The 17,264-nt window shown below is 45.9% G+C and overlaps 1 protein-coding gene across 2 annotated transcripts in view; it reads left to right on the top strand.

Moving 5' to 3' along the window:
- Positions 1-17,264, top strand: part of fgf13a (fibroblast growth factor 13a) — a 120,450-nt gene that overhangs the window by 39,611 nt on the left and 63,575 nt on the right. Inside the window, exon 3 of one of the 2 annotated variants that reach the window (XM_061234593.1) lies at positions 15,635-15,802. The exons of the other annotated variant lie outside the window; for it this stretch is intronic. Coding sequence (XP_061090577.1) covers positions 15,635-15,802 — 168 coding nt within the window. The remainder of the gene's footprint in view (positions 1-15,634; positions 15,803-17,264) is intronic. 2 annotated transcript variants of the gene reach the window in all.

The following is a 17,264-nucleotide window of genomic DNA, read 5'->3' as shown; positions in this document are numbered from 1 at the left end:
CTATTGAGTGGTGAAATCAGCAGCAGTGCTGGTTTTAGCCCCGTATCACTCCCAGGCAAATAGCCAGCAGTGGTGTGACCGAGACTCAAACGCCCAGCCCCAGGGCTTACCCACTTATTTGCTGAGAACGAGCGCCTTTACAGAGGCCTGGTTTTGTTGTTTTGTTTTCATCGGAAGTGTTTGCATTCTGGCTCTCTTTCCTGACGCCGCACCTGTTTGTCAAGCAACTGACGGTCGAGCGCGTCCCACAACATCACAGTTGTCTCGCTCAAAAATTCATAACCGAGAGCTTTAATTATGGATTAATTGGGCTACACGCAGGAAGCTGTCCAAATCCGGCTCGGCCCCGTTCAGCTGTTGACTGCAGTCAGTTTAATCCCAACAGTAATCCATGTTCCTGCTCTCATCTGCCCCCATTCTGTTCCTCCGTGCGCATTTCCTGTGCTCTAAAATGGCCGTGAATCAGCATTCTCCCTGGTCAATGGCTGGGGCCGCTAGCCTAGTTCTTAGCGTCACTGGGTTTGTGTGCGTGAAGTTGACCTCTGGATGGTAATTGTGACCTGTGGGTCACATCTACCAGTGCACACTCATCAGTTAAGAACCTGGTTAGATGTAGCGCAGTGGTCAAGGTACATGACTGGGCCCCGCAGGGTCGTTGGTTCGATCCCCGGTGTAGCCACAATAAGATCCACACAGCCGTTGGGCCCTTGAGCAAGGCCCCTAACCCTGCATTGCTCTAGGCGAGGATTGTCTCCTGCTTAGTTTAATCAACTGTACATTGCTCTGGATAAAAGCGTCTGCCAAATGTCGTTAATGTAATGTAGTATGAACATTGTTTTCCTCAGGAATGCATTGGCTGACACACAGACTAGTCTCACTGCATTTGAATGTATATGGTAACAGTGGAGGGACAGTTAATCTACAGCAGGCAGTTTAAAGCGTCTTAATACAAAATTTTATTGTTCTATCATCGTTTGAAGTTTGAACTGAATTTGTATTGCCCTTCCAGGAATCTGTTTTGCAAGTTTACATAAAATAAATAATCTACGTATAAAATATAAAACTTTAAGCACTGAGACATTAAAAATGTAGAGCCCAGCGATTTGTCTTGCTTATTTGTCTGGCACTACTTCAAGGCACTGTCGTTGTAGCACTTTGCATCTTTTATAATCAAGACCAATAGTATTGTGATGTTCAACCTTCACTGATTAAAAAGTATTGATTTAAAGAGATGGATGTGTGCTGACACAAGGTCAGTAAAGATAGTCTATTCTCCTGAAAGATGGCTGGTTTGAAGAGATTTGTTATGTGTCAGAATTGGACGTTCCTGTGCGTGTGGCTCTTGCTGATAGGTCATAAAGCTGAACTTAATGAGTTTGGAAGTTCAGAGTCAATAACATAAAAGGATGTTTGATCATTGCTCTGGGAGCAGTGCCAGATCTTTTGTGTACTTTGGACATTATTATTTAGAGGGCTCTGGTGCTCTCCCAAACCTTCTTCAGTCTTTTTGTGATGTACAAATCCTCGAGGGATGTTCAGTCAAGTTCTTCTAACTGACTTGATTGGCTTTCCACTGAAAGTTCTTCAGGATATTTCTTCATGACTGTGTTTTATTCACTTTGTTTATGACTGTGGTTCTTAGGTTTTCACCGTTTATTTTATACTTACATTTTATTTCACGTGGCTACCCATGTAGCAATATACATTTACAAAACTGAAATTCATGGCCATTGCAGTTTTGTACTTCAATACAAAGGATACATATTGAAAAATACACCACATTACATATATATGACAACATTTTGTAGTATTTTATATCATAAAATGGAAATGAAGTCAGAAGACTGTTCTAGCTCATATCTAAAAAAGGTTTTGAGAGACTTGTCCAGCTCACTAGCCGTATTCAGTTAAAGGTTTCTCAGTAGTGAATGCAATAGAGAACACAAAGGTGGCACACCTGTGTAACTGCACAGTGCCTGTCCTCTTGATGTTAGCAGTGCCACATATAGACCTCATTCTTCATGGCATTCCTGAGATTACACAGTCGAGTGCTTTGAAGGTATGCACCTGTCAGCTCAAGGCTGTGGCTGTCCGTCACTTATCAGCTGTTCTTGTGAATCAGTGGACTGCTCTTACTTTTCACTTGTCTGACTCTTGTGTCCCATTAATTATACAAATTATATTCTTCATTTTTGTCTAATTCATTAAGTTTGCACCACTGATGTGTTACATTACATTACATTACATGTCATTTGGCAAACGCTTTTATCCAACGCGACTTGCAGTTGATTAGACTAAGCGGGAGACAATCCCCCCCTGGCTACACCGGGGATCGAACCACCAACGCAGTCATGTACCTTAAGCACTATGCTAACCGTTCTTTCTCAGAACTCTCTGAACAGACTTTTTTTTAAAAGCACCACTAACTTCCGTAAATATGACGTATATGCGAGTGAAGCCGATATTTCGGGGAATTTTTGGAAGGCAGGGAGTCGATTTGACTGATGTAAATAAGGAGGGCGCTGCAGAGTCATTGACTGTAGCTTGGGGGGAAGACTACGTGCCACTGCGTAAAGGATATTGACTGGAAGGAAACGGAAAATTTGATCTAAATTCATGCCCACCGGTACACAATAATGTAAAAAGGTTTTCCTGGAAATGGATGGGGAAAAAAACTTTGGTGTGAAAATACAGAAGTATTGTGTACAATTTTATGCATTTTTTGTCATGTTAATATGGTTATAGAGGAATTTAGTAAATTGAGGAAAAAGTGAGTTTTGACTTGTTTTAATGACGGCGTACTGCAGTTAATCCTGTCTGTTAAGGTAGATACAGTGTGCATTTGAAGAAAGAGACTACTAAATGTGGATGAAGCTTGCACTGCACTGTACTGTAGTGTACATATGTGTTGGCCTTTTGCTGTTCTCCTTCTTTTAAAATGCTTTCTTTTACTTTTTCATATTTTATGTCGTTTGTTTATATTCAGCTCGACAGCAAATGCTTGAAACAATGCTTTTGCTTTTGTTAAATATTTCATGCGGGACAAAATGTGAGATTCTCTAAGGACTTCCAGTTGCGATGCATTCTCCGTGTATTTGTGTGTGTGAGTGTGTGTGTGTGTGTGTGTGTGTGTGCCAATGTGTTTCTGTTTGTGCGTGCATGTGTACATACGTGCATGCGCACGTGTCTGTGTGTGTGTGTGTGTATGTGTGCAAGATTTTGTGTGTGCGTGCCTGTGTGCCTCACATTAATAGCAGAAGAGTAATGTACTAGAAAGAAAATTGGCCTCAGTGAGCCTGTCTTCTGCAATGGCTGCTGTCCATCACAGATTTATGGGCTTGAAGCTGTCAGGCCCTTACTGTTGATTATACTGCCTTAATGCTTTGCAAAATGGGATGCATTTCACTGGGTGGTGGAGAATAAGTGTCAAGCAGACATGCCATTAAACCGCACAAAAACAGCTGGCAGGAGAGGGCCAAGTTAGCTTGTCTGTTCTTCCTGAAACGCGGGGTTTAAAAGACCCCGTTTGCGTCACACAATGAAAGGGTAATGTGTGAAAATCGGCGGAACATATGTGTGTGTGTCTGTAGGCACCTCCTGTGCTCTCCTCTCTGCGTGTGTGTGAAGCTGCCGCTCCTGGTGCGGGGGGGGGGGGGGGGGGGGCCCTCAATGGGGGGGGGGTGCTGTTGATATGCAGGTGTGGAGGTGGGCCCGCTGTTGCCGTGGCAGCCGAGCATGCGCCGCCCGCACCAGCCCCCCTCAGGAGGGACCCCCGCTCGCCTCTCCGAACCGCGCTCATTAATGTCCCGTTTCACCCAGCGCTCTGCGTTTAACCGGCGCCCCTGAATTCTGATGAGCATGAAAACAGCAACAGGGTTTTCTGCTCTGCCAGAAAATTCAGTCGTTTATTCTCTTTTCTCTGAAACCTTTTTCGTGGATTTTCGTGGTGGAATACGGGTATTGACAGATGGCTTGGTTTAGTAATCAATAGTCAAGCTGTCCTCTTGTGTGTTTGAAGCCCTGAACCCTGGCTGCCTGGTAACCAGTGAAATCACCAGAACCCCCCCCCCCCCCCCCTCCAATGAAAAAGCACACACCCCTGCCTCCCATCTAGGAAATGCATTTCTAAGTGAGAGCAGCAGGGGGCGCCTCTCAGCAGGGTGACGCTGAACCATGTAGACTTTTCTCAACCTGTTGGGCAGCACTTCTGTTACCTTTACAGTGCAGTGTAAGTACATAAGAGAGCCTGTTAACACCTCAGCGTACAATCAGGCCTTAATCGCACTGTAACAACACACCCACGCAGGCATTTTAAATACTCTTACTCAGAGAAGGGCCCAGTGCTTTTTATTAGACAATGGGAACAAACGTGGTTTCTTCCCGCAGTCAGAGCGAGATCAAGAACTCAGAAATCGGCTGTGCTTTCGGGTGCGAGTGATTTACACGTAAACGTGTAGGACTGAGCAGACCGAGGGTAATGTAGTTAGAGCAGTGTCGATGATTGAGCCCCGTCTGTCCCTCTGCGTTTCACACAGAACGGATGAACAGCCAGCAGCGCCATTGTTGCAGATTGCTAAGCCAAATAAAGGAATCAATCTTTAAATGGATGTGGGATTTTATGAGATGTGTGACAGAGAAATAACCGTATAAATCCCTTAGGGTTTTTTAGGGCTATATTCCATGTACACATTAAGCTGCCTAGTAAAAATCACCTACATTGTTATTTGTAGACACCTTATTGTGTGTGGTTTATGAGATTCCCTGATCTAGGTAATCTCTTGAATCGCGGCAGAAACCATAGAATAAGTCAGTCTTAACCAGCATTTTAGCCTTGTATTTACACTTCAATCTTATTTCTATTAGTTTCTCGTTAAATGAGACAGAGATTGCCGATGAAGTGAGACAGTTTGACTCATTTCGGGACTTGCCATTGGGTTAAGAACATATCACTCGTCGGGCAAATATAATTTACATTAAGTCAATAATTTTATGTTTTTAGTCAAGGACTTGGTTTAATCTGTGTCTGTGAAAGCAGCTTTAAAAGTCTCATTACAAGTCTAACAGATGTCTTCAGCGATAAAACGGAATATGCAAATGGAAGTGGGCGGTAAAAGGTGTAACTCTGACGATGTTGAAGTCAGGGGGAGTCAGAGCAAGGGCAAACGGCTGCACTGCCCTACTGCTGTAACTCTCCTCTCGTAAAGACTCGTTTACTTTATTTATCTCTGCTTTCGTGTGTCATGTTGTGACCTTTCACAATGCGCGTCATCTTCAGAAATCCACCCTCGGCCATTATTTTCATCGCACGGCAAAGTACGCCTCCTTCGGACCCCGACGGGTCCGTTTGATTTCGCCAGCGACAACGGTGGCATATGATTCATACCAAGGACGCTCCAAAGAGTCAGACTTGCTCTGATTTTATGAGGCAGTTAGACGGTCGCACTCCCACCGTGGCTGAACACTGTTAACAGTTTGTAGCTCCACGCCGGTTTGTAGCTGGCTGGCTGGTTTCCTCGGGTGCGAGGGCCTTGGCGCGTTTGAGGCACTGTCCTTTGAGTGACTTTGCTTTTGTGACAACTTCCTCGGCCTCTCCCTGCTCCGCGAGCCCATACTAACCTTTATGATAAAGTTGGGCGCGGCGATAACAGGGGGACAGTACGATGCCATCGATTCGATGATGAATCTGCTCCCGCTTGCAGCTGAGCTCTATCTCCCCGTTGGTTACTTCCTGAATTAATAGACCTTGCCGTTTGCTCTGGTCACCTCCCGTGTCTTGATAAAGCAAAACAAAGTGGTATGGATCGTGTTCGCTCTTCTTTTGTGTGTTTTACGACGGCGGGATAAAGGGCCCCGGTCTGTGCGGGGCCCGCCCACGGCCGGGGCCCTGCCTGGTGTAGATCACCATATCCCCCCCGGCATAAACGCCGCACTCCACGTTCAAATGCCGAAGCGGTCGGCTGGAAACCTGGTGGCACGGGCATTTACGCATCACTTCACAGTAGAGATTTCATACGCGGACAACATTATCTTTAAAATGCAGAGATGTACATACTTGTATGACCTTATTGTTATATAATGGGTTTCATAATAGCCAGTGAAAAGTCATGTATCATGTTTGAAAATCTGACGTGTATCGTATTTACAGTATATGCTTTGGACAATCAGTTGCTCTCCTGTACAGGGTACAGGTTGCAGGTTTTTATTCCCAGACGGCCTGCTGTCATTGTGCTCGAGCGCTAAGTACTTTATCTGCATTCTTGCAGTAAATATCCGGCCTCACAGAGGGAGGACTCTGGAGAAGAGCATCTGCAAAATGCTTACATGTATTTTTCTGTGCTGTATGTTACTTTTTAATGTTTTTTTTCCTGTGTGCCTCAAGGCCAGAACACTTCACTGTGCACACGATACTGGGTGGCTTTGACTGCTTGTGCTTAATCTAAAGTGAGGCTGAGCACTAGGTGGTTGAGTTGCAGCAACGTGCCTCGACAAATTAATTTATCACTAAATGTCAGGGTCTCAAATAGGCAGTTAACAGGGCCTGCTGCTGGCATTTACTGCTCAGATTAGTCTTTATCTGAAAAGTGTCAGTTTCTGCTTGCCTGTATCTTGCCCCGTTGCCTGACTGATTAATCCTGATTAAAGCCTTGATTTGATTGTACTTAGAATCAGGTGTGTGGCTGAGTATTGCCTCTTCGCCTGCTGTAATTGTGTCATTTGTGCTTGTGATTGACCTTCCTGTGAACAGAAACAGAGTGTGCCTTTTGTTGTTTCCCTGAACCATTTTCATCTTCCTTGAGTAGATCAAGCAACACCAAAAGTGCACACGTTTAAACATTCCCCGCCAAAAGGGCTCCTTCCAGCTTTGGCCTCCTCAAAATGGCCGCCATTCGAACAGTGTTACTCTGAGAGGAGCGTCTCGATGATTTGGCTCGGCTGCTCGGTCATTAATAGCAAATTGTGTTCACTGAAGGTGGACGTAATGCGCACATTACCTAAAAGGCACGTCAGAGGCTTTTCCCATCAGCGAAGCCTTCACTCGCTCGCCTGCTCAGAGAAGGATGGGCTCCGGGAGGAGCCATCTTGATTCAATTCCAGCACCGTACAACGAACAGTGTGTGGTTTCTGGAGAGATATGGACATGTTTTACTGCTCTGAGGAACACAATCCTGTTCGGGCATTTCTGTGGGATCTGAGAGAATGGTCTGGACGCAAAGGAAATTGAATCTTGTTGGTTTTTGGCTTTGTGACTTTATTTAGTTGGAGTTTTCTGCCGGTGTTGTACACTACCGCTGGTGCCGCAGAACTTTAGGCCCTAGATTGACCTACATTATGCTGTATGCTTTGTTTTGGAACCAACATTTTTTCATCTAAATGTAAATGTGTGGGCAGGGTGAATCTGATCCTATGGGTATGGGCCCTGGCTCCATATTTTATGTTCCAGGGACTGGTGGTGGAAAAGAGCTACAGGTTACATGCTGTAATAGTCAGAGAATCATGCCTACAAAATGGGATCTTGCACTTGCGTCCTTGACCAGCTAAAAGCCCTGTTTTACCTGAACTTCTCGTCTAAAGTACATCTAGTTCCCTAGATGTGTGTGAGATGAGCAGGAAAAAAAAAAGACATTCACAGAAGGTCATTGTTCAAGCAAAACAAATGTCTGTGGGCGGTTTGCGTTTTCGGGTAATGTTCCGGAAATGTCATTCATGTCACCCCCGATGCTCCTCCTCTCTGTGTTATTTACCCATCAGTCTGTGCAGAGCTTACGGGCAGATACACCACCGTTTGTCATCCTGCCCCCAGCCCGCTGTCCTCCTGCGGTCACGCCGTCTCCTGACGTTTAATAATGGCGGCATGGTGCTGACAAGGCCTGTCAACCTGGGCCGCTTTTTAACGGGAATTTGAGCAGGACACTCGGGCTAAAGGCCTGTTCATAGTTAGGCGATGTAAGATCGGACGTTGGATATCGCTCAATTTTCACAAGCATTCCATTATTGCTCTACCATTTTGGAACGCTCATAAAAAAGTATGAACTAAGAACACATCACCAAAGTGGAGTCATTGCAAGCTCAAGACATGGAAGATAGTTGATTACACTTTGCTAAACATAATTACAGATGAGCACGTTCTATAATAAGTCACCATGACAGTTGAGCCAGCGTTGGGTTCAAAGTTCAGTACAATTTATGTCTCAACGATGAGCACAACAATGATATTGACAACATCAAATCATCCATAGTTCTTGTATAAACTAGACCGGCTATCAAATGTGATAATCACTCATGACAAAGATACATCAGCAAACTATAAACCGGTCTTAACACCACAACTCTTTCAAGGTGTGCCATCGGTTTGTTAACCCTTTGAAGAGTAGGTTTATTGGAATGTGTCGTTTTTCTAAAATTTGAAGTCAGTGTTCTCAGGTTCTTCTGTTAATAACAGTCTAATCAGTGAACTCATACCCTAAAGGGTTAATGCCCACAGTTCCTCAGGTTATTGGTCCTAGCATCTGATTGTGAATCACAGAATCTCCTGTGGTACGGTGTTCATGAGTAATTGGTTTTCCTGCTTAGGAAGATCGCCCCCTTCTGGCCCAATCAACATCTCCTCCCCAGTGCTAAGCCCAACCCTGCATAGCTTCAGCAGTTTACCATGACCAAGGGCGCAGGCTTGCACAACTAGTGAAATGGAGGACCTAAGTCTGCTTTGCCCCGGTTGTTTTGTTTTGCGGGCTCTTATACCAGTCAGCGCTTGCAGTGGTTGAATGAGTGCTGTCGATGGGTATTTGAATGGACGGTGAGAGGACGGCCCTATCTGCGATGAAAAGACCGTGTTGAACTCTGGTGTCGAGTAGACATGAACAGCCCTCATTGAGAGTCAGCGGAGCACTGCTCTGTAAACAACTTCTTCCTATTTCGGGCCCTGTTTAAAGTGTATCATTGACACAACGATCAACAGTTTTTCTGCAAACCTTCTTCTGTTGGGTACAAACATTTTCTGACGTTAGCGAACGGTCGGAAAAGGTAGGGCACAGTAGAAAATGGCTGCCAGTGAGAATGAGTCAATCATTCTGCTGTTATCAGTCATGCCTGAGGGACCTAAACACTGCTGTGTCTGTTGTTTCGAATGCTGAGGCCAGGGTTAAGATGGCTGTAGGGCACTGGCTCTTTCCTCACCGTGCTGGTTATTAACTCTGACTGATCTGCAGTTCTGAGGATACTGTACAATGCAGCCGTTCACAGAGGAGAGCCCAATGAAAGCAGGGGGATTCTTCTGCTGCTTATGGCTAATCCACCTTCATCACTCACCGTAAAGACTGAACATCGATCGCCCGCACAACTTTGTGCGGCTGGTCCGTTCGTGCTCCACTATTGATCCGACTGCTATTGGCAGAGAAATATAATACATTTAAGCTTTGGAAATTGGTCTGTACCAAAATACCTGTACCAAATGCATAACTGTTTATATCGGAGATCATCAAATCTGGCCCTTGAATGCAAATCCAGCCCAGGTGTTCTTTCCTCTCAGGTAATCTGTAATTAGTGCTACTAAGGGCTAGTCTGTCTTCACACCTGACTGGCAGGTAAAAGGGGGGTTTTTTGATGCGATGATCCCTGGTTTAGATATTGGAAAAATATGAATATAGAAGACATGCTGATACCCAAGACATGCAATCACATTGGTGGTGCTTCTTTTACAATGGTCAGTGATCTGCAGGAGGTTTACTGGTATGGGTGGGTTTTTCAGGTGCTGGGACCAAAGAACCAGTTGCAACCCAGACGTAGGCAGAATAAGTGTCTTTATTCAGCGATAGGCAAATCAGACAGACAGCGGTCGAGTGCAGCAAAGGCAGAGATGATGCCGTATGTTGTCGGGGTCACGGGCAATTGTCCAAAACCAGTAAGGCAGTCCTCACAGGCAACGCAATCCAAAAGTCAAAATCCAAAAGTCCAATCAAAGTCCGGTAACAGGTAATCAAATATTCAACAGAAGGTAAATCCAAAGAACGGAAGTCGGGGTACACAACGGAGGTCAAAACACGAAACAGGCAGGCAGAGATCCGCTGGAAAGACCGGTTGGAACATTACAGTCCGGCAAAGTAACTAGGAAAAGATGGATATCAATACACAGACAAATTAATCGCAATGACAAACCGGTGCGGGTGCAGGGAAACAGGTGACGAGAAACAAGTGATTACAGAACAACGGAAGGTGAACTAGGACAAGAGACACGGAAACAACAGACAGAAAACGCAATGACAGGGGGGCACGGAGTGTGACAGGGTTAAAGTTTTTCATATGATTATCGGAGGCAGGTTTGGTGATTAGAAGTCAGTGGTGAATATAATGAGGTCAGAGAGCTCCAGAGGGAGAGGGGGTAGACGGAGAGAGCAGAAATGTGCTTGCTCATTCTCCACTCTCCAGAAAACATCAAGTTCACCTCATCTCACAGGTACCTGCAAGGTGACACACGCCCAAAATAATATAATATCTTGTGATGTTGCCAAGTGCAGTATAGAGTCCCAAGTGGCAATAGTTTAGATTCAAGCACTTATTTTTGTCGGAAGGAGAGGGCATTTTTAGGCGTACGCTTTTAAGGTTAAATAATAAGCAGGGGACTGTCCTTTGTAGGGCTCATGCTTTTTTTTTTTTTTTTGCTTTGTCAAGCAAAATTTAGGACATGCTTTTGACGGATGTTATGAATGATTAATGTTGTTAATTAAGTTGTGCAAATTGGGACTTTTGACTTGGAAATCTTTCTATGCCATTTGACCCCTATCTGTAGGCACGCTTGGCGAATAAGTGATCTGCTGATGCGCCATTATTCATATCCTGACATTCCCGGGTGAAGGTACGCACTTGTCCTTCAGTTAGGCCTGTGCAGAGGTCATCACAAAAAGTGCATCCCACGTTTTCAGGCTGGAGGCCACTCCCATCATTGCCCATGCAGTGATAGTCCTGTTGACAAAAAGTTTAAAGTTGCCCTACAGACAAAGATTAAAACAAAATGCCCTACCGCTCACCTTAGTCTTTAAGCCAGAAAAGCTAATGCACTTACTGTCACTTGGATTTTGCATAAGAAATAATTATGAATAGAAATGTAGTAACTAGTCTACTACTGTAGTGTACTGTAACACATTTGGTTATGTTTTGGTCGAGTGCTGAATGTAACTTTCACGGATTTCTCACCTTCTGACCAAGTTCATTCATGCTCTGCTCCATGTCTTTATAGTGCACTCTGGGAACTTCCTGGTGTCAGTTTTCTCCCTGGAGTTCTGTTCACAAATCCAAACGTTCCTTAAGATAAATAGGCCACATTGTTAAATATTTTTTTTAATGTATGACCCTCAGCTTCCCCCTTTCCTCTTTCTCTCTCTGAGCACATGAGACCTGGGTGAAATAATAATCATTATTATTTGAAAGATATTAACCCTTTGGACATTCCTTTGAAATTCCTCCTGATCCTTTGTTTTTGGAAGAAAGAAAACTAAATTCGCCAATATTCTGAATCCAATTCTTCTTTCTTTTGATGGGATGCTTTGAGATGCTTTGTAGAATGTTTACTTGAAAATTCTCAGGGACTTGCAGGACGGTGTTAAAATTTTGTGTGGCATTTAAAAAGTTAAAGGCTTTAAAATGCACATTTTACGCATGTTCTGGAGCATTGCTCCTGAATAATGAAAAGGCTTGATTTCTATGGCCCGTGTCCCCTGACATGGGGCACCCTGAGAGCACAGAACCACACTGTTGTGCGTCTGTGAAATCAGTCCCCTTCCACCTCTCCAGCTGAGCCATTGGTTCCCAGCACCATTTACAGCAGCATTCATCCCAGTGCCTGATTGTGGTGAAAGCTCTGTGGTCGATGCATCAGGCCTGCTCGTCGCTCGACCTGACCCCCTGACGGCTCATCCTCAGTGCCATTGCTGATGGGGCAGTGAGGGGGTGTGGCCCTCGCCCCCTCCCTATCCCCCCACTCACCCCAATCCATTCCTCTCTCTCCCACCGCCCAAACGCGCACTCTTCATCACGACCGGTGAGTGCTGGAGGCTGTGTGTGTGTGTGTGTGTTTTTTTGTGTGAGTGTGTATGTTTGTGTGTGTGTGTGTTTTTGTGTGTGAGTGTGTATGTTTGTGTGTGTGTGTCTGTGTGTGTATGTGCCTGTGAGTGTGTGTGCCTGTGTGTGTGTTGCTGTGAGTGTGTTTGTATGTGTGCACCTGTGCGCCTGTGTGTGTATGTGTGTGTATGTGTGTGTGTGTGGGGTGACTGGCTATAAAAACCTGCCACGCTGGACTCTCAGCAGCCCCTCTTCATCATCTTTATTGGCGCTCATGAGCTGGCGGTTAAGGCCGCCGTTAATAACCCCGGCTGACAACATCAGACGCTACCTTTCCAAAGAAGAAGAGGGCTGCTTAGCTTTGCTTCACTCGGTGAAATACAGGACACTCTGACTGAGGTGGAGAGTGGGAAATATCCCGTCACAGGGTATGGCTCTACCTGTCTCAGCCATTACCTTTCAAAAGAAGGGGGCTGCTTAGCTTAGTTTGGCTCAGCTTGGTGAAAAACAGGACCCAAGCAAGGGAAATAAACCTTCTCGGAGAGTGGGGTCCCCTGTCTCTGTGGTCTCCGTAGAATGCCCTCTGTAGAATGGCTCGGACAGATCTCCCCGTTCTCGTAGACTGGCTTTCGTGAAGCGGGACGATTTGGCTGAAAATGTGAGTCCAACAGACAGCCGATTTCGGGTCTTCACGCAGGTGAAGCTCACAGGTTGAGGTGCACTTCTGGTGCCAGATAAACTGATCTCCATTGTTTGTCTGTAGCGGAGCGACGGGGAGATGGTGTGTTTGTTCAGTCAAGCGGGACCATGGAGTGTTTTTATCAGAAGAGGCTGCCTGAAATGTGCACACACACACACACACACACACACACACACACACACGAAAAGAAACATACACTATGAAGCAGGTTAGACCTCTGAGCTGGGGTGTAATTGGGGCCTGTGGAGTGTGCGGCCAGCGGACCTATTTGTCTTTTTTGACATCACTCCTTTCTGTCTTTTCTTCTCCTTGTCTCTCACTCTTTCTTTCTCTCTTTCGGCCTTTCTCCCCCTTTATCTCTCTCACGTTCTCTCCCTCTCTGTCTCTCATGTTCTCTCCCTCTCCGTCTCTCATGTTCTCTCCCTCTCTGTCTCTCATGTTCTCTCCCTCTCTGTCTCTCATGTTCTCTCCCTCTCCGTCTCTCATGTTCTCTCCCTCTCTGTCTCATGTTCTCTCCCTCTCTGTCTCTGTTTGCTTCTCTCTCTACCCGGGTATCAATGTGACTTATTGTTTTTTGTACTTTATGCATTGTGTATGCTTGCTGCAGACGCAGCTGTGTAGCTGAACTAAACAGGTCCCACGGCTTTTCGCAGACGGTAAATTAGTTTGGCATTCGTGCCGATGTTCAAGGAAGTGCAGAACAACTCCATAAAACATTTTTTTAAAGTTTTAGTGTTCTGCCCGATGTAGCATTTGTCGTTCTGACAAAAATACGTACGGCGGAGCTGCGATGAAGTATCGATAATGCAAGAGTCATTTTGAATCATCCTCCTGTGCCTTTGCCACTGTCTGTCAATCAGATGCTCAAAGCCAGCCTACGATGATGCACTGAATAACATACTTTTTAAATATATTATAAAAGGACTTCTGCTTGTACATCTCTATTCTGGGCTGAAGCCAAAGCTTCTGTTTTTTGGCGGAGCAGTTAATTGGTCCCGGAGGAGTACGTGTGCACGTAGTGAAGAGGAGAACGTAACAGGGGCCGTGGGCACAGGCCAAACGATCTATTTTTCACCGCCATTCATATCTGCCTTTATTTTTGGTCTCCGGCCTAAAAATAGGGTTTCATTACAGCGTGGACGCTGGCTGGACGCTGAAACGTACGCCGTTCAGAGAGCCTGATTAACGAACGCGATGGTGTGGGCGCGATGTGACACTTCCACCGCGGGTAGAGCTGTTAGAAGTCTGCACAGCGGCCTCACTCCACAGCCCGCCAGTCAAAGCAGACACGGAGCCAGAGGACCCAGTCATTGGCTGTAGCGTGGGGTGGCCTGTAGCGTAGTGGTTAAGGTACATGACTGGGACCTGCAAGGTCGGTGGTTCGATCCCCGGTGTAGCCACAATAAGATCCGCACAGCCGTCGGGCCCTTGGGCAAGGCCCTTAACCCTGCATTGCTCCAGGGGAGGATTGTCTCCCGCTTAGTCTAATCAACTGTACGTCGCTCTGGATAAGAGCGTCTGCCAAATGTTCGTTGAGCTGCTTCGAGGGGTGTCCGTGGGCATTGAATATTATCATAAACTTTCAGAAGTTTGTGTCGACTTCAAATGTTAAGTAAAGCTGCAGCTACATAGGCATACTGTGAATTGATATTGCTATTTTCCCACTACTACTACCCACTGGAAGGAAGTATCGACAGTATTCATAGAAAAAATCATAATAATGTGTCTCTGCGTGCATGATGGAACGGCAGGATATTCAAATATATGGAAGAACATTTTTAGCTCAGAGTTTGTGAGTACCAGCATAAAACAGCTGAATAAAGATTAAACCCATGCAAGAGAGCATTATAAACCTGCATTAAACATGGGTATACCATTCATGTTTTCTCATCTGAAACTGTGAATGAAGGCACCAGAGTCCAGGCATTGTTTTCACATCCAGGGAGTTCTGGGAAACAGAAAGGGGGAGCAAGACATTGATAATCAATACTCTGCCTCGGGGACTGTAGAATATGATTATGTAATTATTACAAAATGTACTTCCTCAGAGACTATGCTCGTGAGCTAGCTGCATATCCCCACATTGCTGTATGATGGTAGATCTGCGCTCGTGAGAAACATTACCAGCTTCCTCTGTCAAAAAATACAAATCATAATATTGGTCACTGGATTGTGCATGACCCTCCATTTGTTTCCTTTGTCCAATGCCCCCCTCGCCTCCGGCCTTAACTCAGAAAGGAAACGAAGCCTGTTTGTCGCCATCCTTTCCTAAGCGTTTCTCTGCACTGGCTGTGGGTTTGGGGCTCTCCTGAATGGGACCCCCCCCCCCCCCCCCTTCTTGCCTTGCTTCTCTGCACCCCACTCCCTCCCCAACCCCCACCCCCCTGCTCACCCTTACACACCCCTGACTGTCCCTCCATCTCTTTACCTGCGTAGCTCTGCATAGAGAAAGAGCCCTTCTCCTGTTCTACCTCGGTGACCGTCGGCACCGTGTCTGTATTCTGTCCGCAAAGAAAAAGCCATGCCCATTTCCTATTTTTTATCATACCCTGATGGTTTTTATATTTGGTGTGCTTAACGTTTTGTTTCTCTCTCTCTCCCTCTCTTTCTCTCTCTGTCTTTCTGTCTCTCTCTCCCTTCCTCTCCCCTCCGTCCAGCCTTACAGATCTCCCTATTTCTCTCTGACTCTCTTCTTAAAGAATCAGTTCCGTTGTTGCTGTTGCTGTTGCTGTTGTTGTTGTTGCTGATGTTGTTGTTTATTTCTCTAATTTTGCTTCTTTCTTCACGTTTCTGTTTTTTCTTTCGTTTCTTTGTTGTTGTTTCCCTTGGTTTTGCGGATCGCTCTCTAACCCGAGTTCGTTTTGTCATGTGGCATGGCCGCAGTCCAGGATGACGATGCCCAAGGTACCCAGGAGTATATTATGTTACGGCAGGATTCCATCCAGTCAGCGGATTTAAGGAAAAAAGGGTCCCCTTTTCGCGCTAAGTGTCACGAAATCTTCTGCTGCCCTCTGAAGCAAGCTTCCTTCAAAGAGAACTCTGAGCCCGAAGGTTTGTCTCAAACAGCGCCCTGCTTTCCTTCCATTTTCATTTATTTTATTTTTTTATCTTTGTGCCTTGAAATCATTTTATTTCTTTTTTTGTCCTGTATGCAAAAGCACATGGCCTGCGCATTCTGCCTGTCTGATTGCGTGCCGTGTGTGTGTGTGTACGTGTGTGTGTGTGTGTACGTGTGTGTATATGCGTGTCTGGAGAATGCCCATGGGAGATGCCTTCCCCTGTCCTGTGTGTGTGTGTTTGTGTGTGTGTGTGTGTGTGTGTGTGAGAGCCCCGTGCTTTAGGGCATGTTTCCCCCCTGACCCCCCCGGCCCAGACCACGTATCTCGGGTTGTTTTTGCTCTGCGATGCATGTGAATGCACGGTACCAGAACGGACAGGGAAGCACTGCAAACAGCGCCCAGAACACAAGGCTCTCAACGAATGCCGCTGTTGTTGCTGTTCTGGTCAGTTCAAGAGCTACACCGAGTTTCTGAATTCAACGGCAGTTCTTTCATACTGACCCGTGCAGCTGACATCATCAGCGTGGCACAGTAAGAGGCTTGCAACACGACCTTTAACCCCTGCTTATGGCACTGCCCTCTGCCTGGCCTTGCCCACAGTGCCCTCCCTCCTCTTTTCCTCTTTGCCCCCTTCCCCGGCTTCTGCACATTTTACCTGGCTTGAGTACCCCACCCCCCCACCCCCTTTGCAGCCCCCCCCCACTTTGTGCCTGGTGCCTGTGAATGCACGAGGGGCGGGGTGGGGGGGGTGGGGGGGGTGCCAGGGTTGTCACGGAACAGATGCAGTTGGTGTGCTATGACAGCCTGCATGCTGCTTTGGGGTACCCCGTAGAGTACTAAGGTTGAAATATGAAGCTATTTCCTTTTCAGACTGCCAGACCAGGTTGGTAAAAATGACTGCTGGGTTTGTCTACTTTAATTCACAGCTGACTCGTGATTTACGTACGGACAGCTTCCAGAACATTCCATCAAAAATTACTGTAGATGAGTGGCTGTCATGGGGACAGCTGACAGGCCTTATATCTTGAGCTATTTTTTGTGGTGCGGCAGAAGTCTACTGTTAACTCAGGTATTAAATAAAAATCTTTTTTTAATGGATTTTTGCAAATAAGCAAGTAACTGAGGCCCAGATTCTAAGCGTATTGAAAGCCTATGTTCTGTAAATAAGTGAATGCCAAGGTGATGAAATCCCAGCTTGGTTCCAGCCTGGTTTTAAGATGTTCCAGTTGGTCTGAAGCTGGTTTGGAGATGGTCAAGCTGCTGGTCAGATGACGGTTAAGATAGCAACCATGCTGGCAAGACCAGGTCCAACTGGTGCGCCAGACTGGTACAGACAACAGACCGTCACCAAATTCTAGCTTGTGTCCAGCTGGAACAGAACCTGGTTCTCTTAGCCTGGTGACTGGAATCTCCAGCAGGGTAGCGTTATATATATGTTATTTCGTTATAAAAAT

This window comes from Conger conger, chromosome 3, assembly GCF_963514075.1.
Source record: "Conger conger chromosome 3, fConCon1.1, whole genome shotgun sequence".
NCBI classification, from domain to species: Eukaryota; Metazoa; Chordata; class Actinopteri; order Anguilliformes; family Congridae; genus Conger; species Conger conger.
Note: the sequence above shows the minus strand (reverse complement) of the source record. Positions and strands in the feature narration are given on the sequence as shown.